The 13,979-nt window shown below is 36.1% G+C and overlaps 1 protein-coding gene across 4 annotated transcripts in view; it reads right to left on the bottom strand.

Annotated features, from left to right (window-relative positions):
• Positions 1 to 5,772: 5,772 nt before the first annotated feature.
• LOC18425762 (NagB/RpiA/CoA transferase-like superfamily protein) overlaps positions 5,773 to 13,979 on the bottom strand; it is a 29,710-nt gene continuing 21,503 nt past the window's right edge. For all 4 annotated transcript variants that reach the window (XM_006830298.4, XM_011631104.3, XM_011631103.3 and 1 more), the window contains 2 exons: positions 6,458 to 6,651; positions 5,773 to 6,355 (listed from right to left, as the gene is read on the bottom strand). In XM_006830298.4, coding sequence (XP_006830361.1) covers positions 6,256 to 6,355; positions 6,458 to 6,651 — 294 coding nt within the window. In that variant the 3' untranslated portion in view covers positions 5,773 to 6,255. The remainder of the gene's footprint in view (positions 6,356 to 6,457; positions 6,652 to 13,979) is intronic.

The raw sequence follows: 13,979 nt of genomic DNA, 5'->3' as shown, positions 1-13,979 counted from the left end.
AACTAAGGGTGTTATGAGATTCGGTAAGAATGGGAAGTTGAGCCCACGTTACATTGGAACTTTTGAGATTCTGGAAAAAGTAAGAGGCATGGCATATCGACTTGCCCTACCACCCGAGTTAGCAAGCATGCACAATGCCTTTCATGTATCTTTGTTAAGGAAGTACCAACCGACCTGTCCCATATTTTGAGACATGAACCGATTCCGATTAGAGAAGACCTGACCTTCATCGAGCTGCCAGTTGTGATACTAGATGGAAGGGTGAAGTTATTGCGTAATAAGGAGATCCCTTTGGTCCATGTTTTGTGGCAATACCATTCACCAAAAGAGTTGATATGGGAACGAGAAGATGAGATCTGGGATAAGTACCCCCAATTGTTCGATTAACAGAAGTATGATTTTGAGGACAAAATCCTTTTTAAGGGGGGGATGATGTAAGGGACCGAACTTTTATGGCGTCATACGTGCATGAGGAATCCACTGTGCGTGACGAGGGCATTGCCGTGCGAGATACCACCGTGCGCATCACCGTTGTACGCGATGTTGCCGTGAGCATTGTTGCCAAGGAGGAAGCTACCGTGCTCGTCGTCGCCATGCGCGTTACTGCTATGAGCATTGCTGCCAAGGAGGATGCTGCCGTGCACGATACTATCATGGTGTCGTGTGTGTTGCTGCCGAGAGTGCCATGTGGCACTAGTATGCCACATGTCTGCCACTTGTATGCCACTGTATGCCACTTGTGTGCTCCTTGCATGCCACTTGCCTACTGCCTCCCCCTCTTTGCTCATAAGTAGCCCCCCTTCTTATGTCAAAATAAGATCTAATCACTTTTGAATGAAATATGAGTGAATGTGGTTCTAGAATTAAAACAAAATTCCTTGTGGTTTGAAAATTATGGCCTTTGTCCTATGAAGATATCACTGTTGTGAATGCATGAACTTTTTCAGAACTGTTACATGTTTTTGTGTAAGATTGGTTACTAATCAAATTATGTCAAAATGAGTTCAAACCCTTTTTACATGAAAGATGAGTAAGTCTACTTTAAAATTGGCTTTTGGATCATACTGAAATTCTCTATGGTTGGAAGTTATGCTCTTAAAGGTGGACTGTGTTCACTTCTCAAACCAGCAAAATAATTCGAAAATGTTTTTAATGAGCCCTTTGATTTGTGTTTTGCTTTGGACATACATGTGTGCATAAAGTATGCTCTGTGGAGGTAAGAATGCCTGATAATGAGATGGGCTCTGTTATGATATAAAAGCATGTTGTAAGACATGCCTATAAAATGATGAATGTGCATGGTTGTAATAAGACATGCCTATGAAATGTTGAATGTGCATGATTGTAATAAGGTGTACCTATGAAATATTGAATGTGCATGGTTATAATAAGAAATGGCATAGAGGTGATATGAAGCACGATGCAATGGGCTATCTATTAGTAGTATGATATGGTAAGATAAGAATGTGATATGATATGATAATAAAGTTATGTTGGCAGATGAGATCTTTCCCTGACTCCTGATGATAGGAAATAAGTTAGGATGTGAATCATATAGGTGAGTCGCGCCCCCCAATATATGTATAAGTGACACTACACAATGGGTCATCCATTGGTGGTGTAACGCCTTCCAGTTAGAGAGTAAATGAGGGTCGTGTCTTGTAAGGCCACCACCTATCAAAAGCTCCAAAGCGCATTGGGGATTATGTGTGTATGTGAAAACATTACGAAATGGGTCATCCATTTGTCATTATCTTCCCTCCCGAGTAATGGTAGAAGTCCTAATAAATGGGATTGGCTTGGCCAGATGCAAGGGCTTTTACTTCGAGAAGGTGATATTAAGATTGCCTGCAATCATTATATGTTTGCTTGAATTATTGATCTATTACGGAAAGCTTTGATAAAATGTTAGCTCATGTGATAACTGATTTGTGCTTGCTCCATCATGAAAGAAATTACTCATGACACATTGCTAATACAAAAACTTCTGATGCATGATCTCCATGTTGTAAAACCTGCATGAATCTTGGAGACGATTATGAATAACGTTGTATAGGCAGGAATGCTTCGCACTTTGATCTACTTACTGAGCTTTGTAGCTCATCCCTCGACTTTCTTCAATGTAGAGTGATAACTCGCGGTTTGAGGACGGACGGTTGGGCAATCGCGGTTGACGGTTGGAGCCCCGAACTTGGCGAAGAAGCTTTGGTTTTATTGTAGGTTTTAAATGGCAGTTTGACCATATAGTTGTTTTGTTTTGGTGTTATGTAGTTGTTGTTTGGCCTTTAGTGCCTTGGACATATTTGTAATAACCTTGGAGCTCTTGTATATATATATTTTGGTTTTAGTATGCCCAGCTTTTGATGGTTGTGTTTAGAATTTTGTTTTCTTTCGTGTGTTGCTTTGATTCATTCTTTTCAAAAGCTTTGAGCGCACTCCCACTTGAGTGGCATTCTCTACCTTTAGTCGCGGTCCCGTACCCTGTTGCCCTCCGGCATGTATGGCAAAGGGGCAAGAGCGGGGTTGTAACAGAGGTGGCGTCCCGACGATTTTGTGCAGTAAACCCCTCTGACTAAGGACTAGTGGTAGGTGGTCCCCCAAAGCTTTCGGAGCATACAGGAAAATCACCATTATCATTAATGAGCTTTCAGTCTTCCAGTGGTAGTAGCCCTCCCTTCAGGCAGTCTTTATAATACGGAATACTTGATCATCAAAACTAGTTGTCTTTCACATACTAGCCTCCTTGCCCTGCTCTTTCTTTCTGATGAACATTTCCATTTTGCTCATGCTTGTTTTCATCCACTTCGAGGTGGAGGTCCTTTACCTCAAAAGAGTTCTTTATCTCTAACCAAAAGAGGCTATTACCTAGAACACTTCATGTCTATTTCGAGGAGGCAGGGTAAGAACTTGGAAGAGGCACATATCAAAACAAAAAGGGTCATCTTCGGGTTACTAACGGAAAAGGGAAGGCGAATCCAACTCTAAAATCCGAATGGGAATGTAGTAGGACTGGACGAGTACGAGGAAACCGCCCGATCGATGATCAAGGCTGGGCTTCTTGATTCGGCCCCTGAAATCACTCCATCCCGTTCCAGAACCAAGAGTAACTTATTAGATGAACCAATGAAGACAGAGGTAGGGAGTGGTCTCGTAGAATGGAGCTGTGGCGAGCAACATGGAACTTTAATCAATCAAATGGCATAGTATAGGGGGCATTCCTTTGTTAGAGATCCAAAGAACAAATTCTTTCACTTTCAAAGAAATGCAAAATGAGTTGCAAGGAGCTTTTTATGCTTCAAGTCCTTAGCCGTGTCTATCGAGGCTACTCCCACGCAGGTCGTCTGGTAAGTCTTGGCTTCTCCTTTCAGTTGAGCTAAAGACTCGCCCGCTGGTGTCTAAAGACACTACGATCTCAATCTTTATTTCCTTGAATGAGGGGAAACTGGTACCAGGAAATGGATGGATCTCGAAAAAGAAGGAATGCTAGCTTAGCTTCTGCCGGCGAAAATGCTTGCGAGGATAGTTGTTCGCGTAGTAGGGTGGCTGCTCCAACAGATTCACTGATAGAGTTAGCTTGAGCGTCCTATGATTGGCCCGCAGTGCCCCCTTCCAATGCGGTCTATGAATCTTACAATAAAAAGTAAGCAAAACCTAAAAAGCCCACCCGCATAAACCACCTGATGATTCAGGTCAATGTCTACCATAGACAATCATGGATCTACAAAGAAAATGACCGCAAGCCCTAAAGTAATATATCCTATAGTTGATCGTTTTATTTGCTGAGTGCTTACAAATCTGTCAAATCTAAACCTTTTTTAATGTTTCAAATTTCATAATTAAGGTTAGATATAGATTTTGAAATCATCATAGATTGCAAATGAATTTTGGGCATGTTTGATAATGGGGGAGGAAGAAAGAACTTCCCCATTACTCTACGACTCCCGTGTTTGACGCACGAAACTTATACAATAAAGAAGTTCCCCCATAATTTCCTTACTTCCTTGTGTTAAAAACAAAAAGTTCCATTTAAAATGAATGAACATAAAATAGGAGCTTGGCCCTTGAAGACGACTTCTTTCTCGAACCTTATTTTGCCTCCCTCATATTTATATTGTTAATTTATAGTTGTACTATAATAAATCATATTATATATATTTTTTATTTATATTATATCATTTAGAATATATATTTATTATACATAAACATCATATATGATATTACATATTATATATAATAAAATATACATTAATAAAATAAATATAAAATATATTACATTATATATTTGTATTTTAAATTATTAATATATATTTGAATTATATAATAATATAATATATATTATTTATATAATAGATATTTACAATAGAATATATGATACAAATATATATTAATAAAACAAATATAAAATACATTATTAAATATTATATATTATATTATATTTTAATAATATTTAAATAATGTCTAAATAAATATAACTATATTCCACCAGGTTGTCGAACATATGTACCTGAAATCAATGTTGTCATATTCATTTCAAAGTCTTCTTGAATTTGATGAGAAAAATGAAACAATTCGTTGCTTCGATTGATTCGGGGGAAGATTTCAGACCTTTTTTTTTTGTTCTAATTTAATATAAATAAATTAGATATATATATATAATATAAAAATAATGAAAAAATTAAAATAAAAAAATACTTTTTATATCGGTATTTCTTTTTTGACCGAAGCAACCGGAAACTTTGGTTGAAGCAAACGTAAAGCATACCGAAGCAACCTGCAGCGGCCCCAATCTAACCAAAGCTGCAACACCATGCTTCTCTTCGCTTCAATTTATGTTTAAAATCCAAAGGCACCTCTTCAACCAAAACGAATCGAATTTGATAACATTGCCTAAAATTGCTTTTAACATTAACAAGTTATCAAACACAAATACCCAAATCGTCCAATCTTGTCTTCCCAACAAAAAAAACTTCCAATTTCCAAACAACGTTGACCTTTCTAGTATCAAACAAGCCCTTGAGGTACGCAACAACGTTGACCTTCCTTGTATAAAACAAGCCCTTGAGGTACGCCTAGGCCTATGCGAACAACACCCAATAAATAGATTTTAAAAAAGAGTAGACATTAGAAATAATCACTCGGTTATGAAGCAATGCTTGACCTGAAAATTTAAAAATGCTTGGTGTACCAGAGGGGAATATGGCTTTTACAATATATCCATCTTTATCCAAATTGCGATAGTAATCCGAATAAAAATGCATTTGTACAAAGAAAAAGTTCATATAAGGTTGCAACCTTAAATGTAGAATTACGAACGTACCTAAAAAATCCGTCCAAAAAAGGTTGTTCTAGTGTTGAAAAACCCTCTTATTGATCATCTTGATCGAAATCTAGATGTATGAATATGAGAAATTTTTTTTTTTTAAGTCTAAACAATAATGCATCTTACAACACATTATCTGCACCATCCATTTTCAAGATTTTCATATGTTTGTAAATACGCTTGATTTTAACCATTTTTGGAATTTAAAATTTTATAATTAAATGTGAAAATAAATTTTCAAATAATCGCAAAAATTTATTTACACCAAAATTACCATTATAGTAAAATTTTGAAGTGCGCCTTAATTGGATTGTTTAAGGTTGCAACCTTATCAAAACCACACCTTTAGTAAAATGACCCTCGTTCCTTTCAATTAGATTCTAATGAATATAATACTTTTAACATTTTCAGACCACATTTTACTTGCAGAAGGACCTTAAAAAATCTCTCAATACGGTTCCAATTCAGGCTAAAATTCAATTAGCCCATTTTTTTATAAACCAAAATCCAATTAATCCTTCAAGAAAGAAGACCATACTGGGTTACTGCAACTCCAAACTCTCACTCCCTTCAAGAAGGTACAAAAAAGTAGGGCTCACTATTGCCTTGGCTCTTATGACATTCAACAAATAGAGGGGAAGATTCAAGAGTGAAATAGTAGCACTGGGGTGACTGCTATAAGTAGTGCTAATTTCTAAAAGGCACATATCAGGGGCATACTATTCATAGTGGCAAATCAACTAGAAAAACCAAATTACACCCCAAAAAATTGCGAAAAGGACATCTACAACGAGGTCCCACACCCAGTGACTGACCCAGAAAAAGCGAATACAAGATCACGCCATTTCACCATATTCAAATTGATGCTGCTTGCTCAGTGACTCTCTCTCTCTCTATCTCTTTTGGTGAGGAGTATAAAAAGCATATATTTTGATTTATTTCCTTGATGCAAATCTCTGCTGTTGCACGACAAGATCATCAGCTGAGTAATAATCTGCAATCAGCCGGTACATATATGAAGGGTTGTGTCCGCCACTGCATCACGAATGTTTATCATATATCAATCAAAACCATTAAGTGAGAGAGATCAGCATGGCCTGGTACTAAAAGAAAGAAATTTTATAGTTCCAAACTTACGTATCAGTTATAAATAGGCTCACAAGTTGTGGAGGCACATAATCAAACGTGGGATTAACCACATGAAGCAAGGGGGCACCATTTCCACTTCCATAATCCATGCAATCTGAAAACTCCCCAAAATCGAGCAGGTCTGAAGGGGACTTGAGATCATTTAGCAGAACCTCAGGGTTATGAGGATACAGTGGGCACAACTGCAAGGACAAAAAGCACAGATTTAAGAAACACAAGGACGAATTCCCCCGATAGTTCCTTAGCACGCTGGGATATAGGATGTGCTTTTTCCTTCTATTTTGGTTGACAACCATCAAAAGCTCTAAAGAGTCAGATGGCCACGATCAGGATTGCCACGCAAATCAGTACAGTTGAAATGTTAACATAGCTAATAATTGTCATATTTTCTGACAAGAGAGGAGAAACTTGAGAACTTTGTTCATCCAGAGCAGTAGTTTTTTTGTAGGTGAAAAAATTAAATGCATTCATGTGATACACTTCCCAATTCTTAGGATGCATTTGTCTTTTATTGTAGATGGAATTTGCCTACTCTGGCTCAAAAAGGCGAGATACGTCTAATTTTGGTTTAGGCCTTTAATTTTTAAGTAAAGCACAACCCCAATTGGGATATCCAAACAGCACGAGGGTGGGATAGTTGCTCAGGGCCGTGAAACACCAAATAACTACCGTGTAAAACAATGCCACTGAGCACCATCTAAAGATGAAGATAGTATGATATAATCCTTTTACAGAAGACCAATGTGCATTTGAAGTCCAAACTGCTGGGTCGGAATCATAGACCAGAACACAATATACTTCCAATGGCAAGCTCCAACCTCTCTCCATCCCCACCCATTATTTTATTGCCTATAGGTGAGTTCAATGAAGTATTGTTCGCCATAGTCCACTGGTTCATAATATACTTTCCCTTAAAAATGCTCCCAATGACCTGCTTTGTTGGGTTCGGTGATAGCCAAATCACCTACCCATATTCCATTCTAAATGTTAAGGGTATTATGGTAAAAAAAAATGGACTTTATTGGGGAAGCAAGAAAGTGATCTCTATATAAGAGGGCTAAATAATACATAATATTCATCCTTTTAAGGGTCATCCCTTTGGGGGTTATAGGAAGGGATCTCCAAGGCGGAGATTGGTCTCCAAGAGAGAGAGACATGGTCTCCGAGAGAGAGGTGGTATTCCCATGAGTTTTGGGTTTGTAAAGCTTCTACTTTTAGAGAGAGAAAATCTCTCGGTTGCTTTCGAGCCGAAGTTATCTTTCCAGTAACGGTATTACAGTAGGAAAGAAGGTATTGATAGACGGTGTTGCTCAGTCGGGAGAGTGAGTTTAGAAAGGAAAATTGGGGATGTTCTTTTACTAATTGGTATCAGAGCAAAAAAAGTGTACGTCGCTAAGGATTGCATTAAGAAAAAGATGAATGGTGGAGTTTGATGGATACATGGTTTAAAGTAGAGAAATATGGAGGCAAATTTGTGAAAATTCCAAAATGGAGGCAAGTGAAAAGAAATCAAGAAATCTATTCAATGAAAGTTGCCAAGGCAATTAAAGTGATTTTTCTATCAAAGTGGAGATTGTTGGGCTTGGTGATAACCAAATCACCTATCCATATTCTATTCTAAATGTTAAGGGTACTATGGTAAAAAAGAAATGGATTTTCTTGGGGAAGCAAGAAAGTGATCTCGATATAAGAGGGCTAAATAATACATAATACTCATCCTTTTTATAGTCACCCCTTTGGGGGTTATGGGAATGGATCTCCAATATGGAGATGGGGCTCCAAGAGAGAAAGACATGGCATCCGAGAGAGAGGCGGTATTCCCATGAGTTTTGGGTTGGTAAGGCTTCCACTTCCAAAGAGAAAATCTCTCGGTTGCTCTCGAAGTTATCTTTCCGATAGCGGTATTGCAGTGGGAAAGAAAGTATTGATCGACGGTGGTGTTCAGTCGGGAGAGCGGGTTGAGAATGGAACATCGGTGATGGTCTTTTACAGATGTTTAGAGATAGGTATTATCTCTTATAACCCAAAACTATAATCTTCATTATGATAGTCGATTTCTAGTTGCTGAGGCCATGGATGTAGACCTATGGGTGAACCACATAAATTGTGTGTTGTTGTGGTGTGATTTTTATGTTTGCTTTATTTCTTGCACCAAATTTATAGTTGTATTTCGTCTACTTTGCATTTAGCTAATCATGTACATGATCTTGGGTGGGATCTCGGTATTTGGGATTCCCAGTTCAGTAAGCAAGGGTTCACGAGATCCCTCCATGCTTAACATGGAATTCACCACTACTATTTTGTAAAGATACAAATTGTGGGCCCTTGAAAATATTCAGGGGGCATTCACAAGGCATTCACAGATAATGTTTTGTTTTTAATAGGGGAATTCAGCAGGAGGAATTGAACTTTGGATGTAATGCTACAATCTTCAATTTACCAATCAAACCCAAGTATTATTCCAAAATTCATATAGATAATTAATCGTGAGGGTGTTACAACCAGTAAGGTATCCTATATTTTAGTGAGGCTCCAAATTCGTGATCATATGGGTGCAAAATTTCAAACCAATGTTTAGAGGAGCAAATGTAACACTCTTTTCTCACCAAACTATGTCAAGGGTTCAATACATGAATATGGCTTAGAAATTGAACTGCTACAATCCAATGACAACAGGAGCATCTAATGAAAGATGGAAAAAAAAAAAAAAAAGCAGAAGGGGATCAATCATGGATAACTTAAATTTGTCAGTCAAACAATATATTTCTTTTTCCAACTTGGTTGTACATCAATTTTGATATCAATGAAATTTAGTTACCAATCCATAAAAGATCTTTATCTCTCTTCAGAAATCAGTAAAAACTTCTATGTATCAAAGTTCAAGTCCCACATGCAAGAACCTCTAGTTTTTGGCCCACAACCCTTTATACCAAACCGATTTTCACCAATATTGTCGAAACCAGACCTGATCAGCAGGTTCAAACCAGGAACTGGCAAATCAGTACCCTTTCTGGTCCAGGCCGGTTCCTGGACCGGCTTGTTAATTGAAGTGGTCATGGACAGGTGGACTTGGCAGTCCAATGTCTAGACTGGCCGGTCTGATGGGCAAAAAAGAAAAGGTCAATTTTGACTATATATATATATATATATATATATATATATATACACACACACACACACACACACACACTTTTTCTTTTTTTGTCCTTGTCCAGATCAAAATCCAGCAACAAGCCAAAACATTCAACCCCAAAGTAGGCTTTTTCTGTTTTTGATTTAGAAAAGGAAAGAAAAGTCAAGATTTTACAACTTTTTCCTTTTTCTGATTTAGGACATTAGGGCTTTTAAAAAAAATTGTGTGCACATTTGTTTCTGTTTTCCATTTTTATTTTGACCCTTTCGAAGGGATTTCACAATTCATAAAATCCCTTAAAACAATATAACTGAAATGCAAGGAAAAAAAAAAGTTCTGTGCATCATTTTAATTTTTTAGTTTTATGTGTTTAAAAAATTCTGTAAAATTGCTAAACTTTACAAATATTTGTAAAATTATAAGAGCTTTAATAATTTGTGAAATTCTTTTGAAAATATAAAATGAAAAGGCAAATATGTGGCGCATTTTTTGGTTTTCGATTTCAACTTTTAAGCACTTTAGCAAAATACAAATTGAAAAAAGCCCTCAAGAAATAAGAACTGAAATGCAGAAAAAAAAAAAATGTTCCTTTTTTTTTCTGCAAATTTGATTTCTGAGGGATTTTTCATTTTGTGATTGTAAAGATACTTGAAAGTAAAGAGAACATGCAATCAAAAAAAAAAACAAAAACAGCGAGAGCGTGTTGTTTGTATTTTCAGTTTTGAATTTTAAGGGCTTTTACAAATTGTAAAATCCTTTAAAAGGTAAGAACAGAAATTGCAAGACACAGAAAAGCAAAATGCGAAATACAAATCGTGTTCTATTTCCTTTTTTGGTCTTTTTAACGGCTTTTGCAAAAAACACGAAAGTTTTATACTTTGTGCTTTGTGTTGTTTTTGCATTTGTCTCCCAATCACGGTATTTAATTTGAAGGGCCTTTACAATTTGAAAAAGCCCTTAAGAGAAAAATCAGAAAACGGCAAAAAAAAAATTCCAAAAGTAGTCGGTATTGAACTTTTTCTATGCCTCATTATAAGCCTCTTGTTTACTTCCATTCATCATGTTTTGTGCTTGAGTATTGAATTATTGTTACTTGACGGTTATTTGTTGCTTTTAGCTTTTTTATTTTTTTATACTTTATCTAGATTTATTCTATTCTTATTTTCCCTATCTTTTGCTTTTTGATATATTTTTTTATAATTTTTAAAAATTTTAAATCACCTTGTCGGTCCTACTCGTGAACCGGTCTAGCTGGTTCAACGGTCACGGTGCCCTCACCGTCCCGTCTTGAGAAAACTGATATTTATGTAACTAGATAAATGGCTGATGTGGAAATCAAAGTAGAGTTTAGAGGATTTCTCATGCATCTAAATCTAAATCAGCCAAGAAACCTACGAAAATCCAACCTCTATTACTCATCCAGAAAATCTTGCATAATTCTAAGCATGTTTCCCAGAAAATGTAACTTAAAAATTTTGCTAAAACCCCGTTACATATAGGAGGCTGCCCTTACACAAAACCGCCACTAGCATGTTTTCAAGGGGCTTTGTGTTGTCCATGCATGATTCCCCATAGCACAAACCCTAGACATTGTGAGTGTGCCATTCGATGCTTGAACAGCCAAATCCCAAGGCTTGGATCAGCGACATGCTAGCCATAACTCTCACTGCCCACAACTTGTATAGCTTGAAAGCCACTTGCACATTCCATGAAATCCCACAATTTTGACACTTGATGCCCTTGCTCCTTAATATAATAACTTTTTACTTAAGGGTATTTTAAGCAATTAATCAAGGGTAGACTAGATTTTTTGTTTAAATAAAAGCATTTATTAGTTATAGTGGAGAATGACATCACCCACATGGGATGTGATATCATCTACAAGGTGTGTGACATCACTCACATGCTGCATTACTTACTTCTTAACCACTACTAAAATGCCATTGTCCTCCACTAAAAGATCTATTTACCCCTTGACAGAAATTGCCCTTACTCAAAAGGCAGATGTATTAAAATGCAAGGGGAATGAGTGTCCAACTCCAATATATGTTGAGTAGGTTAAGAGGAAAAGACATTGTAGCTGCCTAAAGAAAACCTAGCTATATTTATGCATATCTGTATTATGCTCCCTATTGTTGAAGTTCCTCATACTCCCTTTTGCTAGAGCTCCTCCATATACATGGAAAGCACACTTGCCTCCCATCTCTCTCAAAGCAACTCCTAACTGAAGCATCCATGTTGGGGTTAGCTTCAAAATACAGCAATAATTCTTCTCATAATGAGGCCGCCTCTCATCAAATTTCAATCCACCTATCTAAACCTTAATCTCCTCCAAAAAGTCAATAAGAGCTGTTGAACAAAGTCACCTTCAATCCTTATATAGTCTAGAGAATGAATCTACACAGGTCCCATTCCCATCCACCCATTTCCCTATTGTCCTTAAGCCCCCATCACTTCAACCCAGTGTTTCAAAAATCACCGATCCGATCCAGAATCGAACGATCCGGATCAGGTATCGGTGATAACCGATCTAAATGCAATATCAGTAAAACCGGGCGGTTCCTACTTTTTTATTTTTCAATCCGGTTTTCTTTTTATGCACCCACCCTGGTTTTTTTGAAATGTGATTGACAAACTTTTATGCCAACTGGCACTCCACCTTACTCCCCCCACGTGATTGCCAAATGTGATTGACAAATTTTTATGCCATCTGACACTCTTGTTTACTCCCCCCACGTGATTGCCAGCTTAAAAAGTCTCTATGTGCAATACGCATGCTTCACATGGCCAAGACAACATTCAACGCAACCAGATCGTTGGGTTTTTTTATAGTATTCATTCTGCTCACATCGCTTCGATGTGGGATATATCTGTGAGTTGAAAAAACGCTGGCAAATATTATTAGCTTGGGATAAATTGCAGTGAGATGGTGTACGCGCGATGGTATACGCACGACAGTGTACGCCCGTCATGAATAAGAAAGTTGTATGTGCAATACGCATGCTTCACATGGCCAAGACAACATTCAACGCAACCAGATCGTTGGGTTTTTTTATAGTATTCATTCTGCTCACATCGCTTCGATGTGGGATATATCTGTGAGTTGAAAAAACGCTGGCAAATATTATTAGCTTGGGATAAATTGCAGTGAGATGGTGTACGCGCGATGGTATACGCACGACAGTGTACGCCCGTCATGAATAAGAAAGTTGTATGTCCGACTGTGGCAATGAAATTTGATGATAAAAAAAGAAAAAATTATGAAAAATAATAATTAGGTGCCCATCACCCCTATCTTTCACCAAAAAAATTTAAATTTACTTATCAAAAAAACATAAAAACTCTATTAACCTATTATATCATGGTATTATTTCATTATATGAGTAATAATTAATTAATTAGGATTAAAAAATTAGTACTAGCTCATAGGATAAAAAAAATAAAAAGTAATACAAAAAGCAAAAAAAAATGTAGTACAACATCTTCTTCTTTTGTCCCAAAAAAAAAAAAAAGATATTCAACAAGTATCGTATTTTTCTTGTTAAAAAAAAATAAACGATAACACAATAAGTATTTCTTGTCAAAAAACTAAAAGGTATTTCTTAATACAACCTAGGAATAAATGGTCTAATTATATTTATTTTTATAACATGATGGCCTTTAACATAAATTTAGTAATATTAATTTAAAGATAGGATTCATACAATGAGGCCGATTGAAATCTCTCTCTTTCTACTAACAATCTCTTCCACTAATTTATTCTAGAAACCTAAAAAATTAAAGAAAATTGGTATGCATTCTAATAATTTCTACATTGATAACCAAATCTTTTATTTTATTTATTAATTTTTGTATTATAAATCATGTAGTGTACTATTTTTCTTACAGGTGTCACTAATACATTTTAAATTAGATGATATTATAAAATATTTTGGATTTGTTATTATTTATATAATAAAATAATTATAAAATATTGTTGGTATATAATATTATAGTTAGTTAGGTTGTAATAATTTGGGTTTTTTTAGCATATTAGGGTTTTCTGCCAATTCGAGATTTTAGTGGCCAATTTTTCATTGATTTAGTCAACTCTTTATTGTAGTCCATATATGATTATATACTTAATCCATGATAATTCTATGATTTATTTTGTGTGATGTAAATTTAATAGTCAACATAAGTTCATACAGGGAAAGAACATCTCAATATTCATAAATTGATGAAAACAATGAAAGTTAATAATGTAGTACCCCCATTTCTTATTGGATTCTTAAAAAACAACATTTATAATGAATTTTAATAATTTTTTTGAATTTTTTTAAGGCTTAATCCGAGCGATTCTGCCTGATTCCCGATCCGGATAGCCAATTCACTGAT

Source organism: Amborella trichopoda, chromosome 1, assembly GCF_054954075.1.
Source record: "Amborella trichopoda isolate Santa Cruz 75 chromosome 1, AtrichopodaSantaCruz75HAP2 v2.0, whole genome shotgun sequence".
Taxonomy (NCBI): domain Eukaryota; kingdom Viridiplantae; phylum Streptophyta; class Magnoliopsida; order Amborellales; family Amborellaceae; genus Amborella; species Amborella trichopoda.
Note: the sequence above shows the minus strand (reverse complement) of the source record. Positions and strands in the feature narration are given on the sequence as shown.